Source organism: Rousettus aegyptiacus, unplaced genomic scaffold (genome assembly GCF_014176215.1).
Source record: "Rousettus aegyptiacus isolate mRouAeg1 unplaced genomic scaffold, mRouAeg1.p scaffold_m13_p_3, whole genome shotgun sequence".
NCBI classification, from domain to species: Eukaryota; Metazoa; Chordata; class Mammalia; order Chiroptera; family Pteropodidae; genus Rousettus; species Rousettus aegyptiacus.
The window spans coordinates 108,856,607-108,872,330 of NW_023416306.1; the positions used below are offsets into that span (position 1 = coordinate 108,856,607).

Consider the following 15,724-nt stretch of genomic DNA (forward strand, 5'->3'; position numbering starts at 1 on the left):
CACAGAGATGTTGACAAGGAGAATACTGAGACGGAAGACTAAAACCGTCATCAAAGATTGCCACTTTAAGTGATCTTTAAAACGCTCAAAAAGGATGGCAACTGTTTTTTAGCTGATTAAATTGTAAGAGTTCAAAGTAAATTCTGTTATATATTTTCAGCAATTTGAGCTGCTCCCTTTATTTTTAAAAATGGCTTTATGCTTTTATAATTTATATTTATAAAGCTATTGCAAAAATCAGTAAAGATGATAAAGAAAATAAACATTAGCTGTAAAACCCAGAGTTAACCCTCTGTTGGTATAATTCAACATTTATAAAAATTCCTTGTGCGGTTTTTGAGTGTTGTCTCTGTCCCTATCCTTGTTCACCCCCTTGTGGCCATGATATGAAGAAGCCAAGAGCCAGGTAGCAAAAAAGGAACAGAGAAAAAGCAAAGGGCCTGGGTAATAAATTGATCGCCTCTAACTTTAATGGTATTTTCCATAATTAAGATATGTAGGTCTGCTTAAAATCTATATGGCAGGAAAGAGATGGAAGATTTGAAAGGGTGATTGTAAATTATCCTTTCATTAAAGTTTCTCAGAAGTATGGACAGTGGTAAGGGAAACTGAAAGGGATGTCCTAATAATATCTCCTATTGGCTGAATTCAGCTGGAAGCACACAGAAGGCAAAGGAGCCAAGTTTTTGCAATCCCTCAAGGATCAGCCTTCCAGTCACAAAGCAGAGTGAAGGGTAAAAGTAGACCTGGCTGGGCAAACAGAGCAAGTCCAGTACAAGATCTTTCTAAAATATTTCATTACAATTATAGTTTCTTTTATAAAGCATGAGTCCGAGGGCTACATTCTGGAATAACTCTTAAATAATTTGGCATTAAATATCTATGCTTTTCTCGTGTTCTACCTGGAAAAAAAGAGATAGCAGAATTTCACACTACCTGAAAACATTATTTAGGCTCTATCCTCCATCTAATGACTGTGAAGGTATAAAACTGACATTTGAAGGGTTCAAATCATTGGATGCTTTTGCTTTAGAGTGACAAGTAAGGGGGATACAGAAAGCTCAGTGGCTGTTTGCTGCTCTCCTCTTCTACCCTTTGCCGCACATAAAAAGTAAACTTCCCAGTTACTATCTGGTGTATTAAGACCAACATTGATTATCTATTAGTCAAACTGAACATGTGTCTGAGATACCAGCAAATCAGAATCACCAAAAACAAAAAACAACAACAACAAAAAAAACGTGAGAGAAAATCATAAAATTTGAGGATGAAGCTATTTTTATTTTAGCATATTTGTAAATTTTGTATCATTTTAGAAAAGTGAAATTTTAGTTCACATTTTAGCATAGTTTTGACGGTTGGTGGTGGTGGGGAGGGTTGCAGCACACGATAATCTTTACAGCAAACCTGCTCTTTCCAAAGATCAAATGTGAAGAAATAGCTATCTTCAAAGGACTCAGGGAATGTACCCCTAAGAGGCAATTGCTGATGCTCAGGAGAATAGAGTACCTACCCTCCGCCAGGGGCTTGTAGAATTTGGCATTCTCTCTTTCTCTCTCCCTCTCTCTCTCTCCTTCCCGCACCCCCCGCCCCGCCCCTTTATCCTAATTTTGTTAAGTCACTTCTGGGAGGTTAAGAGTGCACAGGGCAAAAATATGCGTTTCCCTCGATAATCTTCAATAGGGATTTGTAGTAGAGGGGACAATGTTCAAGGCCAACAGAAACCTCGGGCAAGTTTCTTTTTATCATCGAAAAAATGAAAGGAGTGGAGAGCTCTAAAATCTTGGCTTAATCTTGGCCCCCATGATTAACACTGTCAGGTTCCCTCCAGCGCCCTCCTCGCAACGTGATTATGCACACCATGAAGCATTCTAAACAGAACGAATAGTGCAGTGTCAGATAAATGTCCCCTAACTCTTTCGCTTTTCACCAGAAACAACCCTTAGTAAATAGTTTACCTATTTTTCCAGCTATTTTCCATGCAGAGACATTATCTCCTTTGAACACACAAACACGGGCTTTTTCATCTCACACGTCTTGGGGAATGTTTGCTTTTTTAAATGCTCTCTTCGGAACCTATTTCTCCCGTAGCCAAAGCTTCATTTGCAGACACTAATGCAGATAATCGTCTCAGTCTTATCTTTTACTCGGATAAGGTACACGACCCCCGTGGTTGCCACAGCAACACACACTTCACCACTTCCGCTTCGTGGGCGGCCGCTTTCACTCGACCTGCCCTTCAAGACCCCCGTCTAAACCCCAACCCGGGGCACTTCCGCCTCATTGCCGCTTCGCACGTCGATTGGCCAAAGATTCCTCTCCTTGGTTTGAGCTCACAGCGCGCGCCAGAACCTGGCGCGTAGTGATGACGACATCGGCCGCCGGCGGCGGCGGCGGCAGCACCTGGGAGACGGGGAGGGCTTCCGGGACTGCGGGCCGGACCGCTGAGAGCTGCTGTCATGGCGGCTGCTCTGTGGGGTATTATCTACGTCCTTCTGCTGCTACTAGCAGGAGATGCCCAGAGCTCGGAGGTGCCCGGGGCTTCTGCCGAAGGGTCGGGAGGGATTGGGGTGGGCATAGGAGATCGCTTCAAGATTGAAGGGCGTGCGGTTGTTCCAGGGGTGAAGCCCCAGGACTGGATCTCTGCGGCCCGAGTGCTAGTAGACGGAGAAGAGCACGTCGGCTTCCTTAAGTGAGCATCTTGAGGGCAGTGGGAGAGGTTGGATGGAAGCCGAAGGGGAATTCCTTCTGGGAGAGCTAAGTGTCAAGACATGACGACGTAGCTGTCTGAGGGTGAAGGGGCAGGCGCCGCTAGCGGTCTGTGCCGGCGGACCTTGGGAGGTAGTCAGACTCTCCCCTCCCCAGTCCTGTACCTCAGAAATGAGGACGGCGGGTGCTTGCCCCAGGGCCAGAGCAGAGGGATCAGTTATCGTCAACTGTATTTTGCCCTTGTATGGAGACGGCCACTCCTGGGCCCTGGGGACAGGTGGACCCCTATTCGTCTCTCGCTGAATGCTTTCCTTTGCATCCCATTTGGTTTCCTTGGAATCTGGCCGTTTTTTGCATTTATTTCAGTCTTCTAGTAGCTTGCTGTTGTGTAGAAAGATGCTAAGCAAGTGGGAATTCTCAAAGCCCAAAGGGTTTCTGGTGATGACATAGATTGGGAGGCTAATTTTGCTGCTTCTGAAGTTAATGGGCCCTGAAGTCCCTAATCAAAGCACCTTTTTTGTCTGGAGGTGGGATTGTTGTTCTTTTTTACACTTGGATTCATCAGGGGATTTGCAATATCACACTTGGCATTTATGTGAGACTAGGATTTTTCTATATTGCTTACACGCTTCTGTCCTTTCTAGCTAAGAATAGAAATGGGATTTCAACCTATATTAAAAGACCTGTTGAATTTATTAGCACTCTCGTTTTGCAGCAGCTTGCTTTTCAGATGTCTGGGCACAATTATGATATTTAAATCTTTCAGTCGCTGCTTGGAAAGTCAAACTGCGAACTGAAAGAAAATATTAAGGAAAAGAATTGTTTCTGTGGAGGATTTGTACACTAGTCAGTGGTACCTGAAAACCAGACAACTTAAATGTGGACATTTAATTCTAAATATGATTTGCAAATATTCAGATCTCCCAGGTACCTTCGAATGGAAATATTAACAGATTAATAAACTCCAGAAGTCTTACACCCATTATTTTAATGCTATGTGTCATTGAAAATCTGGCATTAGGGCATTCTTTAGGGTCCACTCTAATTAATGATGTTTTAATGATAAAGCTGTCATTAAGCTTTGAAAAGTTAGCCTGAATTGAACATTTGATCTCTCTGCAGTATACAATTTTTTTAAAAAGCACTTATGACTTTTATTTTAACATAATATTAAGTAATATTATTGAAGAGACTATAAATAAGAAAGAAGGGCTAACTTAATATTTTATTGTATCTTTTTCAGCCTTTTTGGAATCACATGATTTGTATTTTTAATACTAAAATACAATATATAATATTTTGTAACCCACTTTTTTTTGCTTGATATTTTGTGAGCAGCTTCTGATGCCATTTCATATTTCTTCATTTGTGTGTAGAAAAGTTGATTAAGAATTAATATAAGGAGCTCTTATGGTGGCAAACTTGTTGGAAGAGGGTTAGGTAATTTGTCTTTTTAAATATTATGCATAATTAGCATGCAATTTTGACTTATATTTATGCTTATCAGAGGTGGCTTGGGACTTGGCTTATAGAAATAAAGGTTTTGACTGAGGACTCCCAATGCCACTTTTTGTTTTCATCACTGTTATATAAATAATAATTTATTTAACCTGTCCTCTGTTTTGGAATATTTAGATAGTTTTCAATTTTCTGAAATAGTAAGATTATGAACTATACTTTTTTGAAGTTTTTATTATGAAAAATTATAAGCATACACTAAAATAAACTGAATAGCTTAGTGAATCCTTAGGTACCTATCACAATCTATTGCTTCTTGTCTCCTCTGCACATCATTTTTTTTCTGGAATATTTAAAAATGATCCTAAACATAATATGATTTCACTTATAAAAGCATTATCTTATATCCTTTTTTGTAAATTATTAATTATGTAAAGATAAAGCCTTAAATAAATAACACAATACTGTTATTGGGTTAACAAAATTAGTAATGTTCCCTCACTTATCTTAAAAATGCTTTTATGTAATTCTTTCAAATCAGGACCTAACTTTTAATACTGTACAAGGCTTACAGACTGTAGAGTACATTTTTAAAGCCAAGTATTAAAATTTTATTGTAAAATTTATGTGTTATCTTTCTAAAGTAAAATATATGCCTTATGATGATGTATCTATCTGCTTTTTCTTTAGGCAGTTCTGCTATTATTTGTGTTACAGAGCCATTAGTCTAATTCTTTTTTTCTAGAGCTAGAAAATGTTTTGAAATTTGTTCAGTTAGGGTTCTATCAAGAAACAGGAGGACATGGTTCCATAGTATAGCGGTTAGCACGTCTACGTTACACCCCAGTGGAGCCACAGTGCATGGTCTATGGCCCTGCTACCCTGAACAAGCCTGATGTCTGATCTTGGAAGCTAAGCAGAGTGGGGCTTGGTTAGTACTTGGATGGGAGACTGCCTAGAAAGACCAGGTGCTATAGGCATAAATTAAACAAACAAACAAACAAACAAAACAAAACAGAAGATATGCTCAGATTAGAATAATTAAAGGATAGCTTAATGAAAGCATTAACAGTGTAGTCATGTTGTAGAGAAACAACCAGAATGCACAGTACCCTAGAGTTTACAAACTCAAGGCTATTATCACCTCTAAGTCTGAAGAGAGGAAGAGAAGTAAAGGTTACTGGAACGTAGGAGTAAGAAAGGACTTTCTAGAGAAGATCTGTTTCCCTTGACACTGACACAGCCAATTAGAGGTGGCCTCTCAGGGAGAGAACTGACAGATGGAGCAGGGATGTAAAATGTACTAAGCTCATTTCCTTCCCTTCCTCCGGTGTGCAGAGTTGTGGAGAGTGGATCTGAAGGGCAAATGGAAGACATCTAGCTCAGGAATAAGTTAACTCAGTATTTACATTTCAGTTGTTTCAGTTTAGTATGTTCTTTGAAGTAGCAAGGAACACCTTCTCCTTTTTCTTTTTGGTAAATTGTGTGGATGTGGCAGAATCAATTATTCCTTTAACTATGAGAGAGCCTAATGATTTAAGAAATATTGTTTTAAAATATGATTCTAGGAATTCTTCGATAGAGTTGATTCTTTGAGAATCATTTGTTTTCGTGAAACAAACTTTTGTTTTTTCTCAGAATGGCAGTTTCTCATTATCAGAACAAATTAATTTCAATCTTGAATATGAAATTATCAGCTCTTGATGGGATGGTTTTGTTTTACTTTTTCTTTTCTTTTTATTAGGTGAGGCAACCCTTGGTTGACCTCACAGATTGCAAGGACCTTGTCAGTTTACAATCCCTTATTTTTTAATTTTTTTACGCCTACAGCACCTGATCTTCCTAGGTAGTCTCCCATCCAAGTACTAACCAGGTCTGACCCTGTTTAGGCTTCCAATATCAGACTGGATCGGGCTTTTTCAGGGTAGTATGGCCATAGACTTGATGAGATGGTTTTCTAACCCACATTTAAAAGAAACCAGGAAAAGGCGGATGGTTTTGACTATAAAAACAGAAAGAAAGAAAAACAACAAAATGCAAATTAAAACTAGGGAAAAAAAGCCATTTTAATTAAATTGTTGGAAAGGGTTGGTAAAATTGGACCTACTAATAATGTAGTAGTAATGTGTATCAATAGTTTCCCTTGAATGAAGACAGCTTCAGAATAGGAACTGTGCTTCTGTTACCTGTTATCTCTATCCCACAGGAAGAATAGAAGTACTTTCTATGTCAGGGTTCTCTGCTGGTGTGAAATGTCTGGGGTATTTTCAGAACCCATTCAGTATAATTATGGAAGTTGAAACATGGAGCAACTCTTGCTAGTTTTAGAGTTTTGTTTTGTTTTGTTTTGTTTTGTTTTTCTGGTTGCTCTGATTGTCATTCTTGGGAGAGTTGATTTGGGAGTTAAATTATTTAAAACATAAGAAAAGGATAAGCTATTGATCAGAAGTGACTAAATATGATTTTCATTTTTCCAGGACAGATGGGAGTTTCGTGGTTCATGACATACCTTCTGGATCTTATGTAGTGGAAGTTATATCTCCAGCTTACAGGTTTGATCCCGTCAGAGTGGATATTACTTCAAAAGGAAAAATGAGGTGAGGGCAAATGATTTAATCTTTTGCCAAAGTCTAGGCTATTGGAATACCTCATTATATATCCATCTTAGACTTATAGTTAAGGTCGACAAGTTTTTTATTTAAATTACATGTATTCCTTAAAACATTTAAAACATCCTTATATCATTTTAATCTGAGCATTGATAATATTATAAAGTTGAAATTCCTCCTGCTCTGACTTAAAATTTATTTTAAAGCTCCTAATATGATTATATAGGGAAGAGGTAAGATACAGAAGCAGAAGTATTGAAGTAATAAATGCGATTATTAAAGTTGGAAGTAATCTAACTTTTATAAATTGGAAATGTTATTCGTTACTTGTTTTTCGTTGGGATATTTTGATAGTGCCTATTTGATAGTATGTTGATATGGAAATTTCTGTAGTACTTCCTGTCTACTCCAGTATTTAAAGCGTAATGGAAATTTAGTATTTCTTGGGAAGACAACAGATTACATCATGAGGATCATGATAAGAAAAAGAAAAGCGATGTATTAGAGGCTGGCAGACTAGGAAAAATTTTAGGGTTCCTAAGTATGTGAACATGTGCTTTAAAGTTAAGTGAAAAGAATTTTGGACTAATTCAGGCTGTGAGTATAGGATACTATAAACCTATTTTCAGTTAGAGTCACTTGTGTAGATGTCCACAATATTCAGATTCAGCCTTCTGTTATAACTCTCAATTTATTTATTTGTTTATTTTTTTATTGTCTCTTGCCAATAGTATTCTCTTTGGTCTGATCTAACCAGGAAGTAATGAAGCAATTTTATTTATTTGTTTTTTCCTAACTTTCCTGAGGTATAATTAACAAATATGAATGTTTTAAATGGTAATATATTTTCTTTGTTTGAGCTATCACAGAATTATTCCATGATGCTATAATAAAGCATGGGTCATGCAAAGGCAAAAATAATTTTGGGGTTATAGGAGCTGTATTTTATCACTAACCTTTATGGTATGTGCCAAGCCTATTTAGGTTGATTTGTAAAATACCCCAAATTGAGCAGGCATAATAGAGGTATGTTCAGTTAGTACCATAATATTTACAGTTGTATTAGTGTTGACTCCTAAAATGTTCTCCTTTTTTCTTTGCTTTTTTTTACATTAGAAGTTTTTAAAGTAAATATGCTGTAATTCAAATAGAGTGACACATAGAGCTGTCTCATCCTTTATATCAGCTGCATATTAGTTCATTGATGGCTTTGCCATCATTTTTTAAGCAGTTCCTACTAATGGACAAGTAGGGTTTTCTTTCTCCTCTTTTAGTGTGTATAGTGACTGGGGACAATTATTCTATAGTAATTTAAATTCTTAATATTATCATGAAACCTTCCATGATGTCACTAAAAATACATTCTTTAGAAACAAATTACTTTTCCTTCTTTTCGAAAGTCAATTCTTGTCTTAGATTGTTCTACTTTGTCTCAAAACTGTTAGCTATTTAGAGCAAGGGTGAAACTAGGATTGAAGGTAATACCTTGTAAATATGTTTATGAAGCTAGGATTGAAGGTACTACCTTGTAAATATGTTTATGAATATTCTTGGATGGAATAAATGAATTCAAAGTAGGTGAACCTCATTAAGTATCAACTTTCTCATGTCTTTTTAGAGGCATAAAGGTTTAAGGGATGGAGTGAGAGTTATTAAAAGAGGATACTTGTCTATTAAAAACTAATTCATTTTTATTTTTTATCTGTTTGAATTTTAAATAGTGTAGTCTAAGCAAATAGAAATATTTTCCTAAAGATAAAGTTTTATTTGCTTTTTTACCTTGGGTAAAGTGTGTTTCCTGCTTCAGCATTTAAGAATCTGTTACAGCACTGGGATTTATATTCTCATATTCATTTCCTTTTAAATGAATAGCTTCAAAAAGAAAGAGAAGCAAATCTTCAAAGGATAGACTATAAACCATCTTCCCACCTGGAGGTTTTAATATTCTGTATACAAAAGGCTTAGATTTTATTAGTGTGCAGGTAGGAGGCAAATCTTGTGTTTGCTTGGCGTCAGAATTAGATCTAAGATGTGGTTCCCCTATTGACCCTTGCTACTAAAACCCAAAAGACGACTCCCAGTTCGGCCCTTGTTTTGGAGTGGGGGAAAGTCTCTACTGTTAGTTACAATTACACCCACATTGAAATTTGGGATTGAATTTATTACTTCCTTCATGATCCAGAAACTTCCAAGCTGAGCAATTAATAAGATGGTCATTGTTCATAAACCTGCACTCTTGGCAGAGACAAATGCATAACTTTTCTGGAAGAAGATAACTCTATTTCCAGGCACACACATAACTAAAGTCTACTTAACTTATACCCAAGAAAACAATACATATTGAGTTACCAGATGAATCAGACCCCTAAGAACTTTAGATAGTATAATTTTTAGGTATAGACTATAAAATAGATTGATATATTTAAAATCCTTAAAGAACTAGAAGAACTTTCTGCCATAGGAAATAAGATAACTACCAAATTATACTACAGATATTTGAAGAAATACAATAGAGCTTCTACAATAAATACAGGCATTGGAATATAAAACTTAATGGATGTATTAGCAACTGAACAGAAGTTTGGTGAATTGAAAGATAAATCAGAAAAAACTATCCAGAATAAAATACAGAAAAAGGAATGGTTACTGGCAAAATGAGAATTTAACAAGATGTTGAATAAAATATGAAAAGGCCTAACACATATCTAATAGAAGATCAGAAGGAAACGATAGAGATCATAGGGGATGCAGTTTTCAAATAGTAAGCTGGAATGTGTGTGAACATGGATGAGAGAGTTTTGACTAAAATTAGTGGCATTTCTGGTAAAAATATAGTGTTACATATAGCCCCATTGTGGGACTTCTTTACATCATAAAATTTTCCTGCAGTATTGCCTTGAAAATTGAGTGGACCCAATAGTGGATAGCTCAGATAATAAAAAAATCAAATGCAGCATTTTGGTATATTTATAATAAAATTCATTATTAGATATAATCAGTGAGCTTTGAAGCTGGGAGGAATCTAAAAGAACTTTTGGTATAACCAAAGAAGTTAAGAACCATTCCAACCCCATAGTCTTTGGTTATCACAGAGCTACAACTAGAAATTAGGTCTTTTTATTCCAAGTCTTGTGTTGTTTCTGTACATTTTACTAAATATTTTAAAATACATAGATAAAGCTATTTTGATAGATTTCTAAGATCAAAATTTTAGATACCAAAGTATTTGGAAGAAGCTAAAGGTAATTAGAAAGCTTTGCTAATATATTATTGATGTTTTTTTCGTGTTGCTTTATCAGAGCAAGATATGTGAATTACATCAAAACATCAGAAGTGGTCAGACTGCCCTATCCGCTCCAAATGAAATCTTCAGGTCCACCTTCTTACTTTATTAAAAGGGAATCATGGGGCTGGACAGACTTTCTGATGAACCCAATGGTATGTAGCAGGTTACAATAAAATATCTTAACTAATTTCTAATTTGTTTCTAGGCAGTCAAAAATGTCTAACCCCTGTGAGATAGAAAGCAGAAGTTATATTGTTGGAAGGATAATTGTGAATAATTTTTGGATTTCAGGAAAATAGTGGCTTGGGGAATATATAATGAAAAGAATATAGTGAGAATTGCATGGTAAATTTGGTGTTGAAATGTGCAGTTTAAATTGTATAAATATTTGTGATGAAACTTTATAAAATTCAAATAGAGTAAGAATATGTGGTAAGTCACCATGGAGTTGTTGCCTCTTTCATTACTACCTATGTATTAGTACATTAATGAATTTGCCATCATTTATTAACCAGCCTCTGTTGATGACAAAGGTTTTTTTCTTTCTTTTTCTTTTCTTTTTTTTTTTTTGGTCGGAGCGGGGTGGCATATGTAGTGAGCAGAGAAGTTACTCTGTGGTAATTTAAGTATTTGGTATTACCATGAACTGATGTGATGCCATCCACTAATTAAAAAAACAGTAATAGAATACATTCTTTAGAAACAAATTGACATTTTGAGGGGGGGGGGGTGTGGGAAGGAGGCTATTTTGGAAAGTTGAATTATTGTGTTAGAATTGTCTAAGTTGATTATATTTCTTGCTGATAGCTATTTAGATCACAAATAGGAATTTTGAGGGCTATACATCCTCTAGAGAGGAATAAATTAGTACCTAGAATCTTCTATCAGGGATTAAGAAGCAAGAAGGTAGAATGCATAGGAGAAATCAGCAATGAGACTCCAAAACTTATTAAGAAATATCTCTCATGTTCTCATTACTGAAATTCTATGGAAGCATATCCAAGGCTCTAGGTCAGTTTTTGAAACTGATCTGCTAAAGTAGTTGCCTTTTATTATAGGCTCTAGAGGATATACATTAACGAGAGGGCCAATACAGTGTTTTCTCCAAGAACTACAAAGTCATTTGGAAAGAGCGGCCCAGCTGGCTGTCAGAATCACCAACCCCAGTACCAAAATGTAGACTGAAGAAAGTGAGTAGGTAGAACTGTTCGCAAACCCTGTGTTAAATAAAACTGTAACTGAAAAAATGATAGGTAGCACAAATATGAAGTGAGGTGTCTATAAAATCCAAACATGAATAGATAAGGCTTTTACATTCTGTAATGGTCAGACATTGTGGGGTACCTTGCTGTCAGCAGGGCTGGCTAGAATTGAAGTGGTTGTTACTAGTTTTATTCTATATACATTTAAATCTTAAATTTTATCACTGGTTGCTAAGTGTAGATTTTGCTGTACTGTTAGGTGGGAAAAAACATTTTCCAAATTTTTTCATCTACAGGTTATGATGATGGTTCTTCCATTGTTGATATTCGTGCTTCTGCCCAAAGTGGTCAACACAAGTGACCCTGACATGAGACGGGTAAGATGAATGCCCACCTATGGATTTTCGAACCATATTCTGATGCCTGGTCTGTCCAGTGTGGGTGGAGGTCTTGGGTCTTTTCAGCTTTATCCTAATTCCTAAGCCAAATTCATCTAGAGGTTATGTTAGCAGAGTATTATATTCCTGGCACATAGTCATTTCCATTGGACCAGAAAAATTCAGTTGATTCTTCTTGATGAAGGCCTGGGTCTCTTTACATAACGACAGCATTCTACGTAGTACCAGCCTCTCTGTGTGTCACTTGTTAAATAGCTGAAATGCATAATAGTCCTAGTACACTAACCCAAATATTTTGCAAAATGATAGCTTCCTATAATCTATCTTACTTTATAAAACCCTTCAGAGTACACATTTTGTTTATGCGTTCAGACACACAAAATAAATTTGGAAAGATAAGGGATAAAAACAGAAGATTTCAGACTCTGTACCACAAAACCATACTGGTTTGGGAAGGGGGAGCGGAGTTGCCAAGTAGATGCTTCAAATTTAGTTTCACCGTTTTGTCTCTTTCAAGTATAGGCTTCTTTATAAAATTTTCAATTTTTCAAAGTCCATTCTCCCACCCAAAAACCATCAACAAATATCTTCTGAGTTCTAAGTTTTTCCATTGTATTTAATATATTGATGTGTTGACATCTTATTCAGTGCTATAAAAACATTTATTAATTAGTTTCTAGGTCCTGTGTAGGGAATACACAAATGAATTATGTGTCATCCCTGTCATCAACAAACTCATAATCTAGTTAAATGTAGGAAATAGAATGGATTTATAAAAAACTTTTCTTGCCCTCAGGGGATTGTGTGTGTGTGTGTGTGTGTGTGTGAGAGAGAGAGAGAGAGAGAGAGAGAGAGAAGAAAGTAATGGGAAAATAAGATATACATAAAATAAACATTTGCTGAGGTAGTAGGTGATTAAGTTCTGTAGAAGGTAAGGCATTTTATTCCAAGCTGCAATGGCAGAAAGAGCTACATGGAAAAAGAAAGCTTTGTGATGTTTCAAACTATTTTATTGCTAAATTGGCACTTCTGCTTCACTGTTGGCCAGGAAATATACATCCTGTGCAATCCTTGTATCTGTTAAGCCAATTAACTCTCTATGGCATCAACAGAAGGCAACATCAGAAGTCACATTGGATTAAAAAGTTAATTACTTGCAAAGTGCTTTGCACATGGTAAACAATACAAAGTTGTTTATTCAAGAGCTTCAGAATTGAGCAGATTCAAAAATAAAGTTGATATATTTTTGCAGGGACTCAAGACCTACTACCATATACATTTAATTTTTAATTATTAAGGCACATTAACATATTTGATTTACGTTTATGTTTCTTTCCCTGGCCTTTTTTTGTAAAAGCACTTTCTCTTTGAAAACCCATGTATTAACTCTACCTTCGCAGGGAGAGCCCAAGCAAATACCCGATTGTTATTCCATTTTAAGTGATAGATAATATAGTATTTGCTATTTTTTTCATGTCTAAAGTAATACACTTTTAAGTTCACTTCTGGAATGTCACATAAAATTCAAATGAAGTAGGTATTAACATGGTTGAAAATAGAACAGCACTTTATAGATTATTGGCTCAATAAAGGAGACGAAAAAACCTCAAAAAAACAAGTGCCAAATCTTTACCCTGTCCTGCCAGCGACTTGTTAATAACATTTGTGTTGCTTGCTTTAGATGCTGAAATTGAGGTCACCCAAGTCATACAGCATAGATTTTATTTCTAAGGATCTTGGGGATAAAGTCTTAGAAATACTGCAGTTATCTTCCAGACGTTTCTGATACCTTGATATTCTGGTTATATGCATCTAAAGGAAGCATGAGTTAAAAAAAAAAAACACTCATTAAAATAATAAGAAAGCATTTTAATCAGAAACATAAGGCGGTGGGAATGTGATCACATATGTTCATCATCCAAGAAAATGCCTTTTATAAAAACAAATCCCCAAGCAAACACTTATTGGGCATTTACTAAAGACTGAAGGTATAAAACATGGTTCCTTAAACACTGTTGGGTATGGCATTGTGTCATTCCATAGAACCAGTGGCTTTTACTTGTGCTGTTTCTCTCCTTCCTTAATAGAAGTGCTAGTTGTTCAGTGACTCAGGATCCTGGTGCCTTTCTTATCATTGTATTTCATCTTCCTGCAGGAGATGGAGCAATCAATGAATATGCTGAATTCCAACCATGAATTGCCTGATGTTTCTGAGTTCATGACAAGACTCTTCTCCTCAAAATCATCTGGCAAGTCTAGCAGCGGGAGCAGTAAAACAGGCAAAAGTGGGGCTGGTAAAAGAAGGTAGTTGGGTGGTCCAGAGCTGGCATTTGCACAAACGCAGCAGCACTGGGTGGCATCCAAGTCTTGAGGGAAAACCATGTGAAGCAACTACTGTAAACTTGAGTCATCCTTAAAGTTGATCTCTCATAACTGTTGTGTGTGGTAACTCTTTAGTACCTGTTTTGTACTTGGTACACAAGAAAACCCAGCTTTCATCCTTTGTCTGTATGAGGTCAATATTGATGTCACTGAATTAATTGCAGTGTCCTGTAGAAAATGACATTAATAAATTATATGAAGAACTATACATTATGTATATTAAAATGTCTTAATCCAGAGATAAAATTATCTTTTTTTTCCATTTAATATTTCTTTTATTCCAGACAGTTTTCTTCTACCTTTCATTATCTGAGACTTGAAATTGACCCTTCCTGTTTAAAAAGAGGTGGTTAATATTTTTAGAGCAGCATGCACCGTAGTTTTTTTTATATAGCCAGACCTTTCAAAATTCTCAGCCCTGCCTTGCCACTTAACATACCCTGTTGTTTGATTTAGAACCACATGTTCCTGATGTAGTTTAAATTTTTATTATTACAGTTAGTTCTAGAGTATGGATATATAAATTAGAATAGATATTATCAATTTTTAAATTCTGGTTACCCATCCGTGGTATTCATTATTATCAGCTGTGTGCTGTGATTCAAGGTAGGATACAGAGATGGTTAATGGCCAGTGCCTGTCCTCAGTAGAGCTTACTCTGTAGGAAGGAGGCACAAATAATAATAGGGAGTGAATAGCTAGGGGAAAGAAGTACAACAGAAGGAGATGATGGAAAGTCAGAATTAGAGCTCCATGTCATAATATTGGTAGTATTACACAGGTGACTTTTCAATTCCCTTATGTCTTCCATCATTGATTCTTAAAATTGCTGGAATACAAATTGCTATTTTCCAATCAGGAGTATCTCAAAAACTTTATTTTCATTAAGTTACAAGAATTTCACACCTTTTCTTGCGGGTTGTTTTAATTGGAGAGGAACTCTGAGGCTGTAGTATTGCTTCTAGTAGAGCGCTCCTGTCCTTTCCTATGTTTAAGAACTCTCCTATTGCTTTCTTCAGGTTATTAAATCAGCAAAAAAACAACAGGAAAAGGTTTAGTTCCAAACTCTTTATTTTCTCTTTTGTAGTAGGTGCCATTGTTCATTTTGAAATGAGGTACATAAGTTTTCTTTTAAATAAGTTCCGGTAAAGGACATTTTATTATTTATATCTGTTTGTACTATAACACTGAAGGTACCAAACTGGTTACATTATGAATGATTAAGGAGGTAAATTGGTTAACGTTAGAATTAGGGCTTTTAAAATAGAGTCATTTATTGGGGGGGGGGGGGGGACCAAATAGTACAATACTAGTTGAGTGAAAGATTTGAAGGAGGCAGGACATGGTAAGAGTCATAGTTACATGACCAGAAGTCATCTTGAAAAATTTCAAAATCTGGATTGTCAAAATTTGCACATGGAATACCTAATGACCAAGAAATTAGAAAGCACTTCCAAGGAAATTACCATTTCACGTGTTAATTGAGAAACTGTGTGGTTATTTTATATAGATTCTAACACCATCTGAATATAATATATATTCCTTATATCGCAGAATGTTACTACATCAATTGTATATGAAAATCTTATCTTTGTATAGAACTTTCTTCAAATGCTTAGTATGTTTACAGGTGCAGAAATGATTGTATATTATCAGAAAATATAGTGTTCCATGGAGAGA

At 35.9% G+C, this 15,724-nt stretch overlaps 1 protein-coding gene and 1 pseudogene across 1 annotated transcript; one reads left to right on the forward strand and one right to left on the reverse strand.

Moving 5' to 3' along the window:
• Window positions 1-2,370: 2,370 nt before the first annotated feature.
• Window positions 2,371-15,724, forward strand: EMC7 (ER membrane protein complex subunit 7). The gene is made up of 5 exons (XM_016160799.2): window positions 2,371-2,692; window positions 6,645-6,764; window positions 10,076-10,214; window positions 11,561-11,641; window positions 13,818-15,724. The coding sequence occupies exons 1-5, from the start codon at window positions 2,460-2,462 to the stop codon at window positions 13,968-13,970; spliced, it is 726 nt and encodes a 241-aa protein (XP_016016285.1). The 5' UTR covers window positions 2,371-2,459; the 3' UTR covers window positions 13,971-15,724.
• Window positions 5,989-6,108, reverse strand: LOC118600622 (annotated as a pseudogene).

What these genes read in the sequence shown, in the direction of transcription:
- EMC7 (XM_016160799.2), top strand. Translation starts at nt 2,460, where the DNA reads ATGGCGGCTGCTCTGTGGGGTATTATCTACGTCCTTCTGCTGCTACTA. An exon ending in GAGCACGTCGGCTTCCTTAA is followed by an intron (nt 2,693 to 6,644) that starts GTGAGCATCTTG and finishes TCATTTTTCCAG; the next exon opens with GACAGATGGGAGTTTCGTGG. An exon ending in ACTTCAAAAGGAAAAATGAG is followed by an intron (nt 6,765 to 10,075) that starts GTGAGGGCAAAT and finishes TTGCTTTATCAG; the next exon opens with AGCAAGATATGTGAATTACA.